Source organism: Neopsephotus bourkii, unplaced genomic scaffold (genome assembly GCF_033783945.1).
Source record: "Neopsephotus bourkii isolate Nb327-2 ecotype Australia unplaced genomic scaffold, CSIRO-AGI_Nbou_v1 NB_668, whole genome shotgun sequence".
Lineage (NCBI taxonomy): Eukaryota > Metazoa > Chordata > Aves > Psittaciformes > Psittacidae > Neopsephotus > Neopsephotus bourkii.
The window spans coordinates 2,664,767-2,685,750 of record NW_026901167.1 but is presented as its reverse complement, the minus strand read 5'-3'; the positions used below and the strand labels follow the sequence as shown (position 1 = coordinate 2,685,750).

General features: G+C 50.5%; 1 protein-coding gene across 1 annotated transcript; it reads right to left on the bottom strand.

Annotated features, from left to right (window-relative positions):
• Positions 1 to 6,684: 6,684 nt before the first annotated feature.
• FOXO4 (forkhead box O4) lies at positions 6,685 to 20,802 on the bottom strand. The gene is made up of 3 exons (XM_061353297.1): positions 20,312 to 20,802; positions 9,264 to 10,499; positions 6,685 to 7,991 (listed from the first exon to the last, which is right to left on the bottom strand). The coding sequence occupies exons 1-2, from the start codon at positions 20,690 to 20,692 to the stop codon at positions 9,282 to 9,284; spliced, it is 1,599 nt and encodes a 532-aa protein (XP_061209281.1). The 5' UTR covers positions 20,693 to 20,802; the 3' UTR covers positions 6,685 to 7,991; positions 9,264 to 9,281.
• Between the last annotated feature and the right edge of the window lie 182 nt (positions 20,803 to 20,984).

Genomic DNA, 20,984 nt, shown 5'->3' with positions numbered 1-20,984 from the left:
AGCTACAGAGAATAAGCCTATTTTTGCTATAAATCCATTATGTTTGACACGGCTGCGTGCTTCATTTCTGCCAGATGCTGGGGGGGTTCCTGCCCGTGGGTCAGTGCTGCAGCCGCAGCGCTCTGCCCCTGCAAAGCAGCGCTGGCCCCCCAGGGCTGGGGGACGTGCACAGGAGCCAGCTCCCAGGACGGGTGGGCCCTTCAGAAGGGAGCAGTGCACCCCAGGCAGCTCTGCTGGCAGCAGCCCCATGATGCTGCCTGGGGGCAAGGGCGGCCCAGCCCCAGGACATCATAAAATAGAACATACACTGCTTTGGGTTGGAAGGGACCTTAAAGCTCCTCCAGCTCCAACCCCTGCCACAGGCAGGGACCCCTTCCACTGGAGCAGCTTGCTCCAAGCCCCTGTGTCCAACCTGGCCTTGAGCACCGCCAGGGATGGGTGTAAAGCGGGTTCCCGTTTGCCCCCCACCTATGCACACAACGATGGCTGTGCAGGAGCCAGGGCAGCTGCCGCTTGCTCCAACACAGAACAACCACCAGCTGCAGCAGCAGGATGAAGGGCTCCATGGACTGTGACCCTGACCAGGACCTTGCTGCTGGCAAGGCCAGGAGAGAGCGCCAGTCCCCTGCCCAACACAAACTTGTCCGTTTGGGACCTCAGAGCAGCAGAGAGCAGCAGATGAAGCAACCACCTACTCGAGTCACCAAAGTTAACATCGCATCCCAAGCAGGTCTTGTAGCAGATGAGCCCAGTGGGGGGGATTCTGTCACTGGAGAAGCGTTGACCAGACATTACAGGACAGACTGACACCCACACCAGTAACTGCAGGTCAGCTTCTGAAACCCAACTTCAATGCTTCGACTCTGCCCTGCTGCCCCCTTCACCTGCTCAGACGAGGCTGTTCCTCTGTTGCGCTGGGACCGGGAGGAGAGCTGCCACGTTCCTCTGCAGGGACCTGCAGGACGCCCAGCACGCCTGCATGGGAGCCAGGACACTGCGGCCTTACCTGGACCTGCTGAGGGGAGGATGCGGGCGCACACCCACAGCAGTCACCGGCTCTGCTGCAGGAGCCTGGAGCACGAAGGCAGGGTCAGCCAGGACTGGCTCTGCAGCAGCCAAGCTGTCCCGAGGCTGCGGGGGGGGGGGCTGCAGAGAACAGGGAGCAGCACAGCAGTGCTCACTGCCACAGCCCTGCCACGCACACATCAGGAGCACACTGGTGGCTGCTGGCTCTGACCATAGAGGTGGAGGGGGTAAAAACCAGCACATGGGAGCTGGGGACGGCCTGGGCTGCCATGAGCCAGCAGCGTGCCCCCACCATCTCCCCACTGCCCAGCAGTGCCATCCCCATGTGCCAGCTCCTCCACCACAAAAGCCATGTGAAACAGCACAGGAGCCTCTCCCAGCGTGCTCTAACACAGGGTCCCATCACTGGTGGCACAGGAGAAGTGTTCATTGCTCAGCAAGCACCAGCGGAAAGCAGGTCCCTGGCCAGAAGCTGAGCTGAGCAGTGAAACTGGTGCACTGTGTTCAGGTACTGCAGCTCTACAGGCACCTCCTCCATAGGGCAAAATGAGTGTGGTGACAACCAGGGGGAGCTGAGAGGTCTCCAAGAAAGGCTGACCTACTGCACATCAGGACCACTGAACCCACATAGCTGTGGGGACTACCCAGAGCCACCGAACCCTTGTCCCACCTGGCATCTGTTCCATGCTCTGCTCTCCCTGGCAATGCTAAAGTACCCGGTACCAATTGGCATAAAAAGCACCAAATGGGGGAATGCACGGTCCCTGCTCTGTTGAGTTTTGAATCCATCCACTCTGACCCGATCTGCAAAATCCACCCCAGCAGCCCCATTACACTTGTGCAGGAAGCACTAAGAAGTGCCCAAGGAGCAGATACAGGACATACAGCTTCCCTAAGGAGCTCCCATGTTTAGCGTTGCCTCTGTAAACATCCTGACTTTGCTCCATGTCTAACCAGGTCAGTGCAATCCTTCACCCGTTTCTCTCTGAGCTTCTTACCTGCCTCGGCTCCAAAGCCACATGATTGAAGCTCTGAACTGCTCTCATCTTCTGCAGGGCCTGTCCTGAGCTGGGGTGCAGAGAGCAACCCCAGGGCAGAGGGGCTCCATGTCCTGCAGCTCCATCCCCACTGTGAGCACAGACCTGCTCGCATCATACAAATGGTTTGTGTTGAAGGGACCTCAAAGCTCCTCCAGCTCCAACCCCTGCCACAGGCAGGGACCCCTTCCACTGGAGCAGCTTGCTCCAAGCCCCTGTGTCCAACCTGGCCTTGAGCACTGCCAGGGATGGGGCAGCCACAGCTTCTCTGGGCACCCTGTGCCAGCGCCTCAGCACCCTCACAGTTCAAATGATGGGTTTTGATTCAAGGGCTCCAGCACGTTCCTCAAAAGCTGCTTCACTGGCTCAGCCTGTATCTGCATCCCCACCTGCTTCCTGCCAAGGGAGGAGGCCTTAAGGCACTTAGCTGAAGCCTGCTCCTACCCAGAGAGGCCTCTTACCCACTTGCACACTTCTGAGCAGTTCCAAGCAATAACCAGCACCTGGCTTCCCCTCTGACATTCATGTCCCCTTTGAGAGGCAGCTCCAAGCCATTATCTCGTCATACCAAAAGCGCTCCTCAGGTGTAGTAACCTTCCTTTTGCTGATGGAGGACTTGGGGCCTGCAAGCAAAGATAAAAGCTCATTCACATGCTCATTTGTCCTAATGAAGCATCAGCATCTGCTCATGCATGAGGTGGCTGAAAGAAGAGAGTACCAGCAAATCCATTTCTCTGTCCCTAAAGTTAACTGGTAGAATTGCTGACACTCAAACATGTTTGAATGTGGCTATATAAAATGAACAGTCATCTCCTGCATGCAGAGGCCTGCAAGGGCAAGGAGGACTCTAGACTAGTCCCAGCAGAAGCTAGAACTCCCCAGGGTCAGTTTTAGGGCTTGGCATCCCACGGGTCCCCCCAAAGTGCCAGCAAGTTGTAACCATGGTTCTGCGCTGCAGAGAACCCCAGAGCCCTTGTGGGCTGCCCCACTGCAACCCCTCCACCTCTGGCAGCTCAGGGGGGCTGCCCCAGCAAGAGGCAGGAGGTGGAGGCCAAGGGCAAGGAGCACACAACTGGACCATGCCGGAGAAGCCGAACAAACTGGAGCAGACACAGGGAGGATTACAGGTTTTTATTTGTCAAACACTCTGCCCTAGTCTAGCCCGTTCTGCAGCCTTGCCAGCACAGAGGCACCAGAGCCCGCGGCGGGGCCGGGCTCCGCTGCTCCCGGGAACCAGCAGGGTGAGGAGTGGCTGCGGGGGATGCTGGAGACGGACGGCGAGCGGCACTGCCCTGTGTGCAGCCGGGTCTGTGCCAGCGGCGCACCTGGGATCACCCCCGGTGAAGGCTCCGCTGTGCTGCAAGCGTCGGTTCACAGAGCCAGCCCCACGAACAGAGCCCCTTTCAGGAGCAGTGACCTAACTGTGGAGCCAGACCTCTCGGAGACACCTCGGGGAGCACCACGGCACCGGCTGCGAACACCCCACTCTACCACACACCGTAACACTGCCTTAGCCAGAGAACACCAACGCAACACCACCAGCTCCTTGACCTTAGCTCCTGCTGCCTCTCCTGCCTGCTCTACACCACATCCCCGGATGCAGGTTTGATCCCACCCAGAGATGGTTTTCCATCACCCACAGACCCACCGGCTGCAGGGGGAGACATAAACCCTACTGAAGAGAGGGGATCCCCTTGAAGGGCGAGCAACTACAGTCATGGGTTGCCATGTGCCAGAGCCTTCACATGGACAGATCTTCTGGAGTCACCTCTTGCTGGCTTTCCCCACCTTAATTAGAACACATTTTCCTTGCAACTGAGGCAAACCCTAAGCACGCTACCCCTGTTCATGTTCATGCCCCAGAGCCGACTGAGTTCCTGGGGGGTTTTTGATAATGGGTCCAAACTTGAGTATTACTGTGGTGACAGCCAGGCCATCACTCCCAAGGCACTTCTACCTGTGGCACCAGACACAGGTTTCTCATTCCTGGAGCACCGCTAGCCCTGAAGCATTGGAGTGTGGCTATAAATAAGCAACAAAGTCAGAGAATTAAGAAATTATTGTCTATGTGAGAGCTTTCTAGGCATTTCCTTTGGAAAAGCTGATCAGTGCTACTCGCTTCTGGTATGAAACTAGCTTATGAATGCACTTGGGCTCTGAAGCACTTCATTCCTCCCGCTTACCAGGGTGATCTGAGAGCTGGTTTTACTCAGCACAGAGTAGGGGATGACATGGGTTTAGACACACCAACAAAGAAAATTAAGGGCTCCAAGAAGCTTTCAATATTCCAAGCTCTGAGAAGAAGCTGGGAGCAGAGCAAAATGCACTTGCTATAAAGAAGGCTCAAGCAGTTTGCTAAACCAGGTGTAACTCGAGGCAATGAGTCTGCCTCATACTAGGCTTTCACAGGCCTAGTTACCCAAATTCTTTGCAGCCCGGAGCTGCACAGTGGCTTCACACTATGGACGATGGCATTTGATCCTCTGGAGATGAAGAAACTTGTCACCCAAGCTTAGTGAGGACAAGGAAAACCCACACAGCACAACGTAAGTCCCCTGCACACTCCCCTCAGGCACTTACCCAGGAGCATCACTTCCCATGTCACTGTCCCCTTCCCTCCCCAGCCAGCTCACAGATGCTCTCAAAATCCCAGCCCAACCCTTCACTAGAGCAAACACCCGCCCACAGGCATGGGGTCTGTAGGATGCAGACCCACCAAGACACTCCTGAATCCAGCTGCAGTCAGCAGCAAACACTTGTGGCAAGAGTACAAAAAAGTGGAGAAATATTGAGCCAGGTTCAGCCTTTCAGCAAGCGGCAGTTTAGGAAATGTAAAGTCTCCTGTTTCCTACAAGGAAATATCCCAGCCTAGGAAAGCTCAAGGTTTATGAGACAGAAATGATTTCAGAAGGGGCTGGAGAAGCCCTGAATCCTCTGTACCCAGGATCCAAGCTATCCTCCCACACACAGAAATGAGAAGCCAACTTGCCTGCTTTAGCCTGATTTACTGAGCACTCTGGGAGCACCACGAGTCTCTGAACACCATCCTCAGCACTAGGGCACTCCCGGACTTCCTCAACCCCTGCTGGCTCCCATTGTGTTGAGGAGACAGAGAGCAACTGCACAGACTGCTGCAAGACAGACATCGCTGTCAGCACACTGCCACCGCAGCACTCCAGCCAGAGGTGCTCCCGTCTCCAACACTGTCCCCAGGAGTCCAGCCTGGGAGTATGGGGAACCCCCCCCAGTGAATAGGTGCTATTGTCCTTCCTATTGCTTTGGACTCCATTTTAATGGGAAATGAGCTAGAGATTCAGGTAACATGACCACACATACCAGTGTTGTCCTTTGATACGTGGCTGTGAAGCACCAGCAGTCAACTTGCTCTGGAGATCATGGGGTTTATTTTCCCTCAGGGCTCAAGCTGACAAGGTGGCATATTATGTGCCAAGGAACACAAATCCCTCTGGACCTGTTAAGTGCAGCACAGAAGAGCCACAGATTCTTCTGTGCAGCACATGCCATCAGGTGACTGTGGGATGGGTGTCTATGCACCTGTGTCATGAACTAAGTGCAGTGAGTGTCAGGACATGACTCCAGTCTGCAAGGCCTGGGGTTCCAGCTTAGGCTCTGCCTTTTTGTGTTTACAGTGAGGTGTTACCAGGCATGCAGACTGTGGGTAAATTTAGAAGCATATCACCATGAGGTCTGCCAGGGAGGCAGCCCTCAAAGCAAAGGCTATCCAACAAGTCAAAGGCTCTGATGGCACAGCATGCTAAAAGACTGCTCAAGACTACTTGTTGCAGGTAACCAGACAAACCACTTTTCCCACTGCCACTCAAATGAAAATGAAATTAAACCCATGCAAATAGAGCAGACAAGGTGGTAAAACAGTATGGCTCATTGCATTGCATGATACAAACCTTCAGAAAGGACTGTAAAGACTATCTGCCAGACCAAGCCTACCAGAACACCATGAAAGCATGTCCCACATAGATCCTGCCACTGCGAACACCCGAGACAGGACACAACACCTAATGAAGTGAACTCTTGACTCCTAGCTTCTGGCCTGCAAGAACAAAAAGACAGGGCAGGATCCCAGGCCCATTCCTAAGGTTGGGCCTACAGGCTTCAAGTCCTCCCATAGAAGCAGAAACTTCACCAAGAAAACAAAACCTTGCCGAAACCAAAAAGGGAACTATCAAATTCCTTTGATAACTAACTGATCCTGCCTTTCATAAGCCTACCAAGAGCGTCAGCAGGCCTAAGCATGACCCAGTCCACACCATCTTCTTAGCGGACTAGGGAATCTATTCTATGTATGAGCTGGAGTGATGAGCTGAGAATCAGCATGCTGCTGCTGATCAGCATTCCCCACATCATGCTCTCAGCCCAGTCGAGGAAGGAGGCTGAGTGGCTGTGGCTGAATTCAGAGCCATGCAGGCACCTCCTGCCTGGTCTGGGGAGAGCAGCTGTTCCCCACTCACACTGGGCTGCCCTTCCTGCCTTTCCAATGATGTTTTCAGCTTCTTGGCCCAAAATGCCTTAGGCCTGTTCCCTCCCATGCTGTACTGTTACCTGGTATCACATGGACAGATGCAGGAAATGTGGGATTGTGGGGTTTTTTTGTTGTTGGTTTGTGGGGTTTTTTTTTAATCCAATATTCTCATTTTCAATTAAAATATATAATATATATTTAAAAAGGTTTAGAAAAGCATCTATGTAATTTTCAGCTACTTTTACATATAGATTACAATAATGTACAAGTCTTCCCCAAGACGGTTTGAAGCCATGGGGACCTGCCAATTCTTTCCCCTCAATCATATACATTATCAAACATCAAATGCATTTGTTCCTAACACAGCTCTGAAAGAGAAGTCTGTCACTGGTACCTTCTCAGAGGGAGAGATGCCTAATACACCTAATCGGGACGCGTTTAACATTGGCTTCGTATTCACTGTAGAAAGTTCCCAGATTAGTACAAAAATATTTAATCTATAGAAAATGCCCTTCTGAAAAGCAACCAGGGCTCTGTTAAGGCCACACCCAGGCTTTCCATTTTTCTGCTGTAACAAGACAAATCAGAAACAAACCCAAACTGATGTTTTGATGTCCCAGGAACAGCTATTAGCACCTGTGCTTATTTTACAGCAGCCTGGTTTATCAGGAAATTGCTGACAACAGCATAGGGACTTCTTGAAACATGCTTCTGATTCAATGGGGCTCAGATGGCACAGTGAAAAACTCTTATGCCCTCCTGTTCCACTCAGGTGGACAAGAAGAAGCCTTCTACACCACGATCACCACCCTTCCCTGCAGCATGATGCTGGATGCTCCAGAGTGGGCACACTGAAACCAAGCCCTGAAACAGCGCACCCTTTTCCCACAGGCTTTCCACCAGTGAGCTCCTTACAATTCCTCTGCGAGCCTGTGGGACAGCAAGTGCAAATCTGGTGGCTTAACCAAAACATCCAACTACTCTGCCCCCAGGGGCATGCCAAGAGAGAGCAGAGCCAACCTTCCCCAGCCCGAGGCACTGGGAGACCTGCTGCCATAGCAGAGAGAGGACAGCCACTGAGAGATTCCTCCAGCAAACCAAACTCTTCACATGGGAAAACCCGAGTGCCTGGCACAGACTCTTCTGGCCAAGGTTTTTACCAGTGCTCCTCTTCAGACATGTAGAGCCCAGAGTCTCTCCAGATGGTTCAAGACAGGGTAGGTTTGTAGGAAGAGCCGTGACACACAACAGGATTGTTATTTTTAAGCTCTTCCTGTTGCAGCCAAATGCAGGTCGTCCCTTCTTCCCAGGCAGGCAGCCCCTTCTGCCCAAGGCATGGTGTGCAGGGAAACCGAATCCAACATGCTCCATTCTTTTCTCTGCCAGGGTGGGAAGTGAAGTCAGAACCCTATCTTCAAACCTGAAGGACACTAGGAAGAAGAATAAAGAGAATGGTTAGATGTCAGTCTCAGTGGGAATCCTGGATGCACAGATAAGGAGTTAATTACTATCCACCAGCCCCTGCTGCTCAAAGGATGCCAGCTTCCATCAAGGAACAAGCACAGATCACAAGAGACCTTGACCAGTGGAGAGTCAAGTGGAGGCTACAACTGCTCAGCTTCAAGCTTTAGAGTACAATTGAGAAGGACAGACAAAACAAAAGCACTAAGGTCAAAGGTAAGCACTCCTGGAAGGCACCAGTGAAGCTCTGCAGGATAAGGAGGTTTAAAGAAGGACTTGGCTAACACCAGAGGCATTGCAAGAAAGCAGCAACAAAAATTATTCTCCCCCTTAAGCAATCATGAATATCAGCTGGCAGGGAAGAGAGGTTTTTTAGAAATCCTACACTAAAACTCTTCACCTCATCCACTTAAAGAAATCCTCCATCTAGCCACAAACTTAGAGATTGAGATGAGCAATGAGGCAGCTCCTGTGAGGGTGCTGAGGCGCTGGCACAGGGTGCCCAGAGAAGCTGTGGCTGCCCCATCCCTGGCAGTGCTCAAGGCCAGGTTGGACACAGGGGCTTGGAGCAAGCTGCTCCAGTGGAAGGGGTCCCTGCCTGTGGCAGGGGTTGGAGCTGGACGAGCTTTAAGGTCCCTTCAAACACAAATCAGGCTGGGATTTTGTGAACTTCATGCATGGAACAAAGCAAGTCCATTGTTTTTAATATCGGATAGCTCCTACAACTATGACATCAGATAGTATCAGATTTTACAATTTTAGTATCAGATAGCTCCTGTAACATAACCATGCTGTTAAGAGCTCATGTTCTACCACTTAAGCATTTGATTACAGACACATCTTCATCACTACTAGGCCCTACCCTTTGGTGAACATTCCCTCAGCTTCTCTGCTGTACATTTACAAAGGCCAGGTAATGAAGGCACCAAGGACCACAGGACAGCTTGCATGTATTTCAGAAATACTCCTGTGGCAGTGAGAGACAACAGGAATCTCATTCAGGTTGCTGCTGTACTCCATAAAGGAGTTTACTACCTGGCGAGTTAAATCCACCTACCTTTAGACAGCTTCTTCTCCTTCTAAAAGGGAATGCAGCTCTCCCAGAAGCTCTTTTACTCAAAGAGCACCGTACTTCCAGGGAGGTACCTAACTGCTGCAGAGCTGGGCACAGGAACTATCCCAGACAGGGCTGTTCCCACTATAGAGCTGTAGCATTTTACATAACTTTTTACATAACCTACCTTTTTGTGCTCCTGAAGTTAGCTTGGTACCCAGGTATGGTTGGAGGCCTGTGAGGTGCTGGGATAGCTGGGAGTAGACAGAATGGGTTCAAAATTAAAGTCCAATCCTTCTCCATCCATAAGTTCACTGTTGATGATGTAATCCATATCGCATTCAAGGTCTTCCATGTACATGTCAATGTCCAGGTCAATGGGCAGCTTCTCCTGGTTCAATCCCAAGGGAGCAGGGCTGGCAGAAGAAAGAAGCAGCGGACTGCCCAGCTGGACTGACTGGGAAGTTGTTGCAGAAAGTGAAGCCTTCAAACTGGTGATGCTGGCAGTATTCTGAGGAGATGTTACTATAGGAAGTGTTGATGGCAAAACACTGGCACTGACTGGTTCTGCCTGCTGCTCTGTAGGCTTTCCTCGTGGATTGCCTGAGCTCATCTTACTCTGGGCAGCTTGTCCACCTAGAAGCAGAAGAGTTCGGCTGTTCATCCTGTTACCAGTCTGCGGGAGAACTGGATCCACCTGAGTCATCATAACATCCCTTGGAGGTGGAGAGCTGGATGTCAGAAGAGCTTCCAAGCTCTGAGGGGCAGAGAAATGGCTGACAGAACTTTGTAGTGAGATATCAACAGGGTTAAACAGGGAATTGCCAAAAGTAGTGGTCTGACCAGATGCATTCCGCAAGGAAAAGCTGGAATCTCTCTGGATCTGACCGCTTGAGGCAGGTTGCTGGGTAGATAACACAGATGAGCTGGGAGACATCAAATTTAACCCATCAATGAGCTCAAGCTCCTCAGTCACAGTAGGTGGAACATTGCTGGATGCACTAGAGTACACCAGAGAAGGAAGTAGTTCTTCATCATGGAGGTCATCCTGCTCTGTCAGGATAGGAGAAAGCCTGGCACTAACGGTGCTTGCATTGGAACTGGTTCGAGGCCGGAATGTGTTCCACATGTCAGAGTCCTCATTGCTTCTTGAGGATGGGCTCCCAGGCCACTTAGGGAACTGGGAACCAGGACTGTCAGCAGTAGATTCTGGAGCAGACTGGAGAGGAGGCTTCTTTCTAGATGCTTTACCTCTGACTTTCGCAAGTTTGCTGCTGTTGTCCATGGAGGCAGCTCTTCTTCTTGGTGCTTTGCCGCTTTTACCACCCTCAGGGTTAAGCATCCACCAAGAACTCTTCCCTGTGGCTTCATTATGGACTTTAATAAACTTGCTGTGCAGGGACAGGTTATGTCTAATAGAGTTCTGAAAAAAACACAGAAAACCAGAAACACAAAAGCAGGATATGAGGAACTTTCCCACTGAGACACTGCACGAGCATAAACATATTCAGACAGTTCATAGAGAACAGACTTATAACAAAGACCTACCCATTAAAAACTGCTATTCCTCCTTGAATATGCTTGACAGCACTAGCACGCAGTGCCCCATCTCACTGCAGCAACAAGGGTGAAACTACCACAACTAGCAAAATTCTGACAAAAGAACTTTTCAAGACCATGCAGAATGTGCAAAAATTAGGCATACCCCAGAGCAAGTAAATCCCTTCCCAAATACAGGTTGCAGCTTCGACATAAGCCTCATTGGAGCTAACGCTGCTCCCACCTTGCTGCCAACCCCACTACTGAGCATAACCATGGCTGGACATTTTAAGCACAGCCTGGCAGCACATAAAATAGAGTGGGTGAAGAGAAAAAGCAAACCACTTCTAATTCCATACACCCAGAACTATCTTCATCCCAGAGCCAGAGAAACACGGGAAACTTTGTGGAACAAGAATCCTAGGAATCCTGGAGCCTGCCAGCCTCCCTGGGCACAGAGGCAGCACACCTTCCTCTGCCTGTGTTTCTCATAGGGCAAGATGTTTGGTAGACACAGCACATGCCAGTTTGAGTCTCTCCCACCTTTTCATTTGGCAAGATATATTCCTTGCCCCTCCTAACTCCCTTCTTTTGGCTTTGCTGGAACCTGCAAGCTGATGTATCTGTACACCATCATCAAACTGAATTTCCATCCTGCAACTGCTAAAACCCGTGGTACTTTAGATTGAGCAAGCAGTAACTCCGTTTGAACAGATCCTCCATGAACTCCCCTTGAGGCCTGTGCCACGCATGTGTTCGATACTCGCATTTAATTTGTTTAGATGGTCAAACACATCTTTGAAAGATGCTACGCTGGTAGCATAGCAGTGGTCCAAATGCAAGATCTTTCTCACACAAACTGAAAGGCAAATAGCAGCCTTCAGCCTTCACGCATTCCCTCTTAATTGTGAAGCAAGTTAACTGTGCTTTTACCACCCTTTCCCACCACCTCTCAACAGTTCTTTCCTGCCTGATGCTTTCCCTCTCCCCACCCTTTTCCTCTCAGACAAGTCCTCCCCATGCTAATTTTGGCCACCTCACCAAAGTACTATCCTAGAACAAAGGAGATGTAGATAAACAATACAGGGAAAGCGGAAAGTCTGCATGGAGAGGGAAGAAGGTGTGAGAATCACTGTGGTAGCTTTGGCTGTTGGGAACCTGCAGCAGACTGACTGCTTGTTGCAATAGGTATCAAAGCATACATGTGCTCTGACTTGGATAGCGCCCCAAGGGTTACTGCAGAGCCAGGGCCTGATGGAACATGTGTTAGTCAATGCTCTTACACAGCTTTATGATTTGAGTTGTTCACAGTCACAGCTATAAAACACTCCTGCTGGCATCTTCTCCAAATAAAGCTTTCTTTCCCTTCAAGTGTTGAAGAAAGTAATACACACTGGTACTGTGTCTCCCAGAAGTCTGTTCATTTCCTTTCCAAAGAATCCCCCCCCCCTTTCCCAGCTTGGTGTGTATTACTGTGAAGGCATACTCCTGCAGCAACAGGAACCACAAGGCTGGCACCAATTCTTCATTTACTCTTCTGAAAGTAACCTGTGAACCCATGATGGCACCCAGTCCTGGCAGGGATGACCTGGTGGCTTGTACACACAGTGTGCATTTGCAGTCTCATAACCAGCCATTGTTCAGCTCAATTTACTAAAATGGAACTTTAAACCAGTAGGTCCAGGACTTCAAAACCTCACAAATATTCTGTTGTCTTCTCACGCATGGCTACAGGCAGGTTTTAATTCCTGTGTCAGCAAAGGCACACTGGCACTTCAGAGACCTCATGAAAAACAGCTGCACTTTGGGTATCAGAAGGGACAATGTTAATAAGCCGTTTTCTAGAATTTTTAGCTGAAAAGCAGCTTGAAGAAAGACATCTTGGAGTAAGCGTAAGATTCACAAGAACACAGATATGTGAAGCCTAATGCCTTCATGAAACAGTCTCAAAGTGTTTTCGCATGTTACTGCTGAACTGACATAACAGCTAATAGCTGCAGGAACAGGTAATTGCTGTAGCAGTCCTTCCTCATCTTCAAACTCTTTTCCTTTAATAAATAAGCATCTGTGACCCTACGGCTTGCTCAGAGAGCTAACCCAACTGCAAAGCAGCCTTATCCTCCCTTAAAAATCACAGAACTCCAGGTCAAACCTGACAGAGAGGGAAATGACAGCTGAGTCACCCAGGCAACCCTGACGTGTTTCCTTGCTCCGTGTTGAGCAACTCAAACCAGAAACATACAGATGACATTAACTTTTTAGATGCTCAGCTTCAGCAGTGCGGGATCCCCACTGGTCTGAGCACCTGCCATCTGCACAAGATCTTGGCTCTGCAACATCTCTGACCATAAGGAAACATGACCTGAAGGAAGAGGCAGAGGCAGGAATCCTCCAAATTCTTAGGGACCTCTTCAACAAATAGTTGGGGATGGTTACTGCTGTTTATTCACGCATCTTATACAGGCTCTTGTGACTGTATGTTAAGTAATGCAGTGGAAAGCTGTATGTGCAACCCATGGGAGAACAGAAGTTACTCCTGGAGCCATCCTCAGACAAAACCATCTGAAATCCGTGACAGTACGGAAAAAAACCCAGCAGTGTGGCTGAAGACATCTCTTGTCTTGGACAAGACATCTTGGAGGGAGCCTGTTCAAACCAGGCCTCAGCCACTGGGGTACAAGCTGGGACACACAGCCCAACCACAGGAGCATGATGAGCAGCAGACATCCACTGTTTGCCACATCTCAGTTACCACAACATAGAATAAGTATTTTGATAAAATCTCCCAGCCCTATTTAAAGGGCAGGAGCACTCCTCACCAATGGACCAGGCCTGCCCCACACCAGCATCAAGCAGACACTGCCCAGCAACAAACAGTGCTTCAGTCTCCGGATGGGAAATGAGCCCCAGAAGCTCGCAGCACAACCAAGCAATTATCCCAGTGGATCAGCCTTCTGGACAGCTGCCATGAACACCCACATAGCATGGAAAAACGCATAGGGAAGAGCACATGCCAGTGAAAGCCTTTCCAGGGGAGTATATGGCTATGTAGGTACGGCTGAGGTAATCTACCACAAACCCAAAGTTTTACTCAGAGCAGGTCAGAACATTCAGGATGGTTTGTTCAGACTTGCAGGTTCCTCACGCTAAAAAAACAAGTTTAAACTCACCTCCTGCAATGTACTTTCTCCTCAGCACAGATGCACCCCACCTGAAGCACTGCATGCAGCTCCTTCTCCCCCACTACAAGAGGGGAGCCTTCTCCAGTCTGCCCGAGCCAAACTCTCTCAGCCTGGCTCCAGAACAGAGCTGCTCCAGCCCTTACAGCATCTTCATGGCCTCTTCTGGACTTGCCTGAGCAGGTCCATGTTTTCCTTTCTGTAATGTTTCAGTGGGAGCCCAGAAGAAGAAAATCCTAGCTCTTTAAAAAAAACAAAGGCCAGGGCAATTTTCAAGTTTACCAGGACAGGCAGGCATAGACCACAAAAGCTGAACAGCTTTTATTGTATATCAAAAGCTGACAGAGCAGAAAAAACTTGCTGGAACACATAACACCAGCAGCTCAGGAGCAGCCTTTTCCAAGGACTGCCTGAAAAGTTAAGCCATGCTGCAAGGAACAACCTTGCAGCAAAGCAGCTTTCCAGAACAAACTGCCAGGGAGCAGGAAAACATAGCAGAAAAATCTCTAGGTAATTTGACTGGCACTGCAGGGGGCAAATGGCCTTTGCCAAAAGACAGGCTCCCCCCTGCTTCTGAGGGGAACAACTACACTGGGTAAGGCTTCAAGTGAAGAAGTTAATCTCACACTTCCATACTCACTCAGACCACTGCACCTTGTCTGGGAGAAGCAGCTGTTATTGTCACTTTAACAAGGGTTTAGTACATATTCCTTCCCTGCAATGGTGGGCTCTCACCACAGCTGACCACTCATCAGTATGTCTTACCCCACCTGAAAAACAGGACACCTGGTGACCCCACACTCAGACCATCATCTTCCTCCTGCACACTGCCTCATTGTCCAGACCCAGCACTCCACCATGCTCCTGTCGCTGCCAACACCCGGCCATACCCAGCTGCCTTCCTCCCTCCTCACCACTGCTTACTGTGGCCATACGATTTAAGGATTAGTGGGATTAAAAGGGAAGATTCTGTTAAAACAAAGACTGATGGACAAAACCTACCCAGCTCCTCAGGTTTCCCTGCTAGACTCTTCACTGCAGCCTCTGAATGACTGTCCTTCAGCTTCTCTTATTGTCTCTCCTACTTTAACGAAACCCAGCTAGGCTGTCAGCAGCTGGGAGAGAACATCCTGCTGCCACAAGCACACATCACTACCACCACATGAATGCATCTGGGAGCATACAAGGTAGTGGCAAGAGTCCAGCAGTTTCCACCCAGCCCCAGCTACTCTGGATTCAAAGAGCCAGATCCTCCCTCCCCTTTCAGGGCAGCAACTTCCAGAAACCAAAATAATCCCAATTTAGAAGGAAGTGGCACCTACACCATCACTACAGATTAACTGGTCTTAATCTGTACCAACCTTTTGCTTTATAGCATCAAGTCAGTTATGCCTCTGTGAACAAAGACTGGGAAATACTTTGAATGTCTTCTCAAACCATCACCTGGATATTACCATTACTACAAGTCAAGAGCAACCCTGCATGAAGTGTTCCCACCAGATGTTTCCTCCACGTAAAGGGTTTCTTTCTGGAATAAGCAAGCTCTCCCAGGAGTGATTTGGGCCTTCACGTGCCCATGTTCAGAAGCTACAATTCTGAGACAAAAAAATCTTCAAAGACACGGGGACGCTGCAGCACAGTCCAGGTGGATAAAAGCAAACAGATGATGTGACTGCTTTAGGAACCAACCATTGCTTTTTTTGTAGGTCTGACTACAGAAATCAAAACTAAACCCCACAGAAGCCAGGGGAGCAGTAGTCAACGTGTCAGTGAACAGATGAACAATAAACTCTTCCTCTACCAAAACAAGGGTTCACATGATTTTGTATACACTACTTCAATTTATTAGCAAAACATAATGTGGCTAAACCTACCAGCTACTGCAGGCAGCAAGAGTCCAGAAGATGAACAGGCTTGCTTTTGTCTACTGGCCAGATGGAGGAGCTTCAGAGGGCCACAGGACAAGCAGCTGCTCCAACCGAAGGGAGCTCTGTGCCTGCTCTGACAAAAAGTCAAGACACCCTCAGCTCTGGGAGAAGCTGGGAACCACAGCACTGGAAGCTGTGAAGTCACTGTCATCATAAACGGAACTGCAGGGCACGTGCAAGGTCCTGAAAGCCCTCAGCCAGGTCTCCTGGTCCATGTGGTTAATATCAACTGCAGGCAATACACATACAATACAAGCATGGAATGGAAGGGTTGAAAGTAAAACGCTGCCTACTGTAACAACGAGGAAGAGCAAGCTGAGTTTCCAGGTGGATGACACATTCTGTTTCAGACAAGCAGAATGCTTGTCAATTTTTAAATCATAATACAACTACCCAAGCTGTACACATACAGTATATGTACTTACAGGTACACACTTGAATCGAGGCGAAGTACCAGAAGTACCAGAGGAGTGACTTCAGCCTCCTGCAACTAATCGAAGGAACCTTAAAGATCATCTGGTTCCAACCCCCCTGCCTCAGGCAACACTGCAGCATCATTTGTTCTTTCCTTTCCAATGCAAGCATAGGAAATGCCCAATTTCTGCTCCAGTGAAGCATCTTTGGAGGGTGAAAATGATGGCTTTAAAGTTCATTCTGTTCCTACAAAGGGAAAGATAACAGCTTTGAGAGAACACACAGGCTGTCTCACTGAGGAAGAAAAGTCCTTAACAGCTCTTCATTGTGTCCAACTTGCTCATACCCACAGAATGGTTTGGGTGAGAAAGGACCTCCAAAGCTCATCCAGTCCAATCCCTACATGTTCAACCAGACCAGGCTGATCAGAATCACATCCAGCCTGGCCTGCAATGTCTCCAGGGATGGGGCAGCCACCACCTCTCTGGGCACCCTGTGCCAGGATTTTACCACCCTCACTGTACAAAGTTTCTTCCTCACATCCAGCCTCAATCTCCCTCTTTCAGTCTAAACCCATCACCCCTCGTCCTGCTGCAACAGCCCCTGCTGAAAAGTCACTTCCCATCCTTCTTATAGGTCCCTTTTAAGAACTGAAAGGCTGCAATAAGGTCTCCCCAGAGTCTTCTTCAGCTAACAACTTCAATTCTCTCAGCCTTTGGTTACAGAAGAGGTGCTTCAGTCCCTGATGATTTTTGTGTTTCTTCTCTGGACCCTCTCATGGATGCAAGAAATGGAGCCATCAGGCTGCTTCAGAGGAGTTTTTGAGCTGCTGCTTTATTCAAAACCCTCAACACCTTCCGCTCCAAGTAATCACAAAGCCAGAAGGAATTATCCTCTTATGCACAGAGCAGCTTGCAGAGAACCAAGGGGAGGATTACAAAGCAGCACCACACACACCTCTGCGAGGGCATTTCTGCCTTTCAGGCTGGTTAATTCTTAACTTCAGCCACACACCAGCAAATCTGTCCTTTACAAAGTGCTCGGAGGAGCTCAAGAACAGCAAACACCACCTTCCTCGAAACACAGAGACTTCCGGAATCCACAGGGGTTACACCCTGGCAGTCTGCAACAGCTATATTTCCCCCTATTGTACAGCGGAGGAGGACAGCTGGAAAGTACTTGTGAAGCAACAATGACTTGATGGGATTTATATTAACTGAAGTAGATTTAAAAAGTTTTTAAAGGCACATTTCTTTTAAATTCCCATTTAAAACTCCCTATTAGAACTATACTACATACAGATAGGATGCATTATCAGTACCACTCTGCCCAAACAACAGAAATACCAGAACTAGGCGCTGTAATCTTCACAGGCATCCAAATGCTGCATCAGCATTTAGCTGCAGCTCCACATCAATTTCCTTTATCCCAACTCATTCAGTTCAAAACGGAGGAATCAATAAAGCAAAAACAGTTCCAGAAGATTTCCTTTTACTTGACAGATTATTAAAAGTAAATAGAAAAGCAAGCAGAGCTCCACAGCTTTAAAAATAACCAGCAGAGTGACAACAAAGCACCAGGCAGGTCCACTCCTCAGCTCAAGAAACACGTGTATTCAGTTTGTCTTAAATATAAAACACACACCTACATAAATGTAATAAAATTTAATTTATTAAAATGGAATTTAAGTAACTCTAATAATTTACTCGAAGTCCACAAAATCAAACTGAACTGGTTTGATTGATTCCACATCTTTAAAACTGTGTCTAACCTGCCTCCATCCAATGCACCTTGATGCAAATAGACTAAAGTCAGTAAAACAAACAAAACCTCTTCCAAATCTATAGAGCTGTTTGTTAACATCGTTAACATAACAAAACAAGAGTAGAATTCAGAGCTCTGCACTCACACGTGATGGGGCACGCATGCTGCCAAGCCCTGCCAACAGGACTGGAGAGAACAGGGAAGAAAAGGCAGCTTCTTACTGAGCATGCAAGGTTAACCACACTCCCCCACCCCCCAAACTCTGATAGTATTTGCTAAAAATGAAACCAAGTTTTTATAAGCATTTTTCCCGGCACTGTAACAGCTTTAGCTGCATTTCTACCATGGATGTCTGTTTGCTGGTTCAAATCAAGGGTCTGAAACCGCACTAATCAAAAGGCAGGCTGACTGCCACCGCCACTGCTGGCATTCTGCCCTCCCTCATCTTTCCTGGGAAGAGGTTTCTGTTCTCTTCCTCTCCTAAAGCCACGCTGCATTAGTCCATTCCCAGGATGAAAACCTACAACTGAATTTCCCACTGAACAGTCACCACAGTACAGCTCCAACAACAGTCTCTGAGCAGGGCCCTCACACATGCACAAGTTCTCATTCCTGCCTTTCTGCAGTTTAAGTCCAACCGCACTTCCCAAAACAGATATACAGTTAAACCACAGAGTAAATAGGAAGACTGATAGTCCTGTTGCACATAAATGAATACAGCAAAAGAACAGCCACACTTAATACAGCCAGAAGTCTACCTTTGCCAGTAGGTAGCATCCAGTCCAGCTGGAAACTCTGCTATAGCCCACCTTCCCCACAATATCAATGGATACATTTCAGAAGCCACACTGAACTTTAGTCTCAGGCACTACTGCCAAAAAGGTACAGACATATTACTGAAAAGAAAATGTACCAGCTCCATAAGCTGCCTGCCAAAGTAATGACTCCACAGTGGCAGCAGGACAAGGACAGCACACCTAGCCTGAGCAAGCAAGAACTACCTTCCAGTGAGAGCACCAAATCTTCTGAAGAGAAAGAATATGCACCCAAGCACTGCCCCAAATCAGAACTTAATTAGGAGGATTCAACCTGCACAAAGGAGAGAAAAAAAAGTTTCAGTCAAACAACATGCGCTCTCTGGGACATGTCAGTGAGCAAGATATATGGAAAAGATGAAGTCTTTCTATCTACCTGTGCCAGCCTAGACTGTGACATCTGTGTCCCTCACAGCATTCCTACCTTCTCCTTGGGCAAACATTCATACTCATGCAACCACATGGGGTCTCACTTGAGAACTGAGCCAGCTGAAAACTCACCTGCCAGAAAAAGCAGAATTCACTCTTGTGCTGACTTACTGCTCAGTCACACAGGCAGAGGAGCATGTGGCTGGAGTCATGGAAGCCCTAAACCACACTGGCTCAAGCTGTGAAGCTAACCAAAACTGCAGACGAAGAGGTACACTGCGACCAAGAGCCAAACAAGCACAACTCCAGCCTGTAGCAAGAGCAGGAGAACAGAGTCTTTAGGCTACAGTCACCACAGCATCCACTGTGACAGATCAGGACAGCCAGAGAGACTATTTGGCAAGAAAACTCTCAGATCTCCCTTCCTCTTCACTGGAGTCTGCTTGACTAAAGAGATGGGAACAACCAGCTGCTGCCTACAGAAGACAGACACTGAGAACAGCTCTTTTAATAGAGCTTCCCACACGCCTGCTTCCAGAGCAAGAGAAGAATACAAGGCTGAGACCCTAGAGCTGGACATTGCTTTCACTTTTCTGAACTCGAGCCGAGATGGCCGGTCCCTGCGTGGCCGCAATGCTGACACTGCTCTGGGACACAGCAACCTTTTTAAACGGAGTCTCCTGAAAGCCAAGAATGCCTGTTATGAAACAGTTATTTATATTGAGCTTCAGCACAGTCATGTGACAAAGCACCACGGCCTTGCGTTTACAAACCCTTCAACTGATGCTTCGCCTCGCACAGCAGTTACCACGGCCCTTTTAACTGCCCCTGGCTCCTTCCTGGAGAACCTCCCAAACTCGAAGCACACACAAAGCGGTCTCACAGGGTCGTGCCGTAACCACCCACACAGAGACGTCCGCTCCTCCCTGCTCCAACTGCACAGAGCCTGAGCTCGGGTTGGGTCTGGAAAGCCCCGTCCCCGCGCTCCCGGGCGGGCAAACCCGCACCAGCCAAGCGGCTCCAGCAGAGCACAACACCCGGCCCCCCGCTGGCACCGCCGCCGAGCCCCAGCAGGGACGAGTGGCGACAGGTGAGCGCAGGGAAGGGGCCGGGGCGAGGCCAGAGAGCAGGAAAGCGCCTCGGGCAGCCGCTCCTCGACACGTCGCCCCGGCCCGCCGCGGGATCCCCGCCGAAAGCCGGGCCCATCCCTCCCGCCCCGTCGCGCACCTTCCAGCCGGCGGAGCTGTTGCTGTCGCCCTTGTCCTTGAAGTAGGGGACGGAGCGGACCATCCACTCGTAGATCTGCGCCAGCGTGAGCCGCTTCTCGGGGGCGCTCTCGATGGCCTGGCTGATGAGCTCGGCGTAGGACTGGTTGCCCCAGGCGTTGCGCCGGGAGCCGCCCTTCCGCGCCGCCGCCCGCGCCCCCTCGGCCCGCCCGGGCCCCGCCGCCGCGCAGCCCGCGCTCTCCTCCGCCGCGCCCGCCGGGCCGCCCGTCTCCGCCGGCAGCTCAGGCCGCGGCAGGGGCCAGGTGCAGGAGCGCGGCCGGCTCTGCGGCTCGAAGTCGGGGTCGATGTCGGGCGCCGCCGAGGCGCCGCCCGCCTCCGCCATGAGTCCTCCCTCCCTGCACCTCAGCGCCGTCGGCTCTGGGGCTGAGCGGCCCCGCAGCCGCGCATCGGCCTTGCCCGTGCCCGCACCGCTTTGTGAGCGGTGGGCCCGGCCGCGCCGCTCTGTTTACCAGCGGGCAGCGCCGCTCATTGCGCCTGCGCGCGAAGGGCACGCCGGAAGCCGTAGTGCCGGCGAGGTGGCGGTACGCGGAGCTGCACCGCCAGAGGACTACAGAACCCAGCGTGCACCGCGCCGGGGGCGGGGTTAGACCACGGAGGGTGTGCGTGGCAGGCGG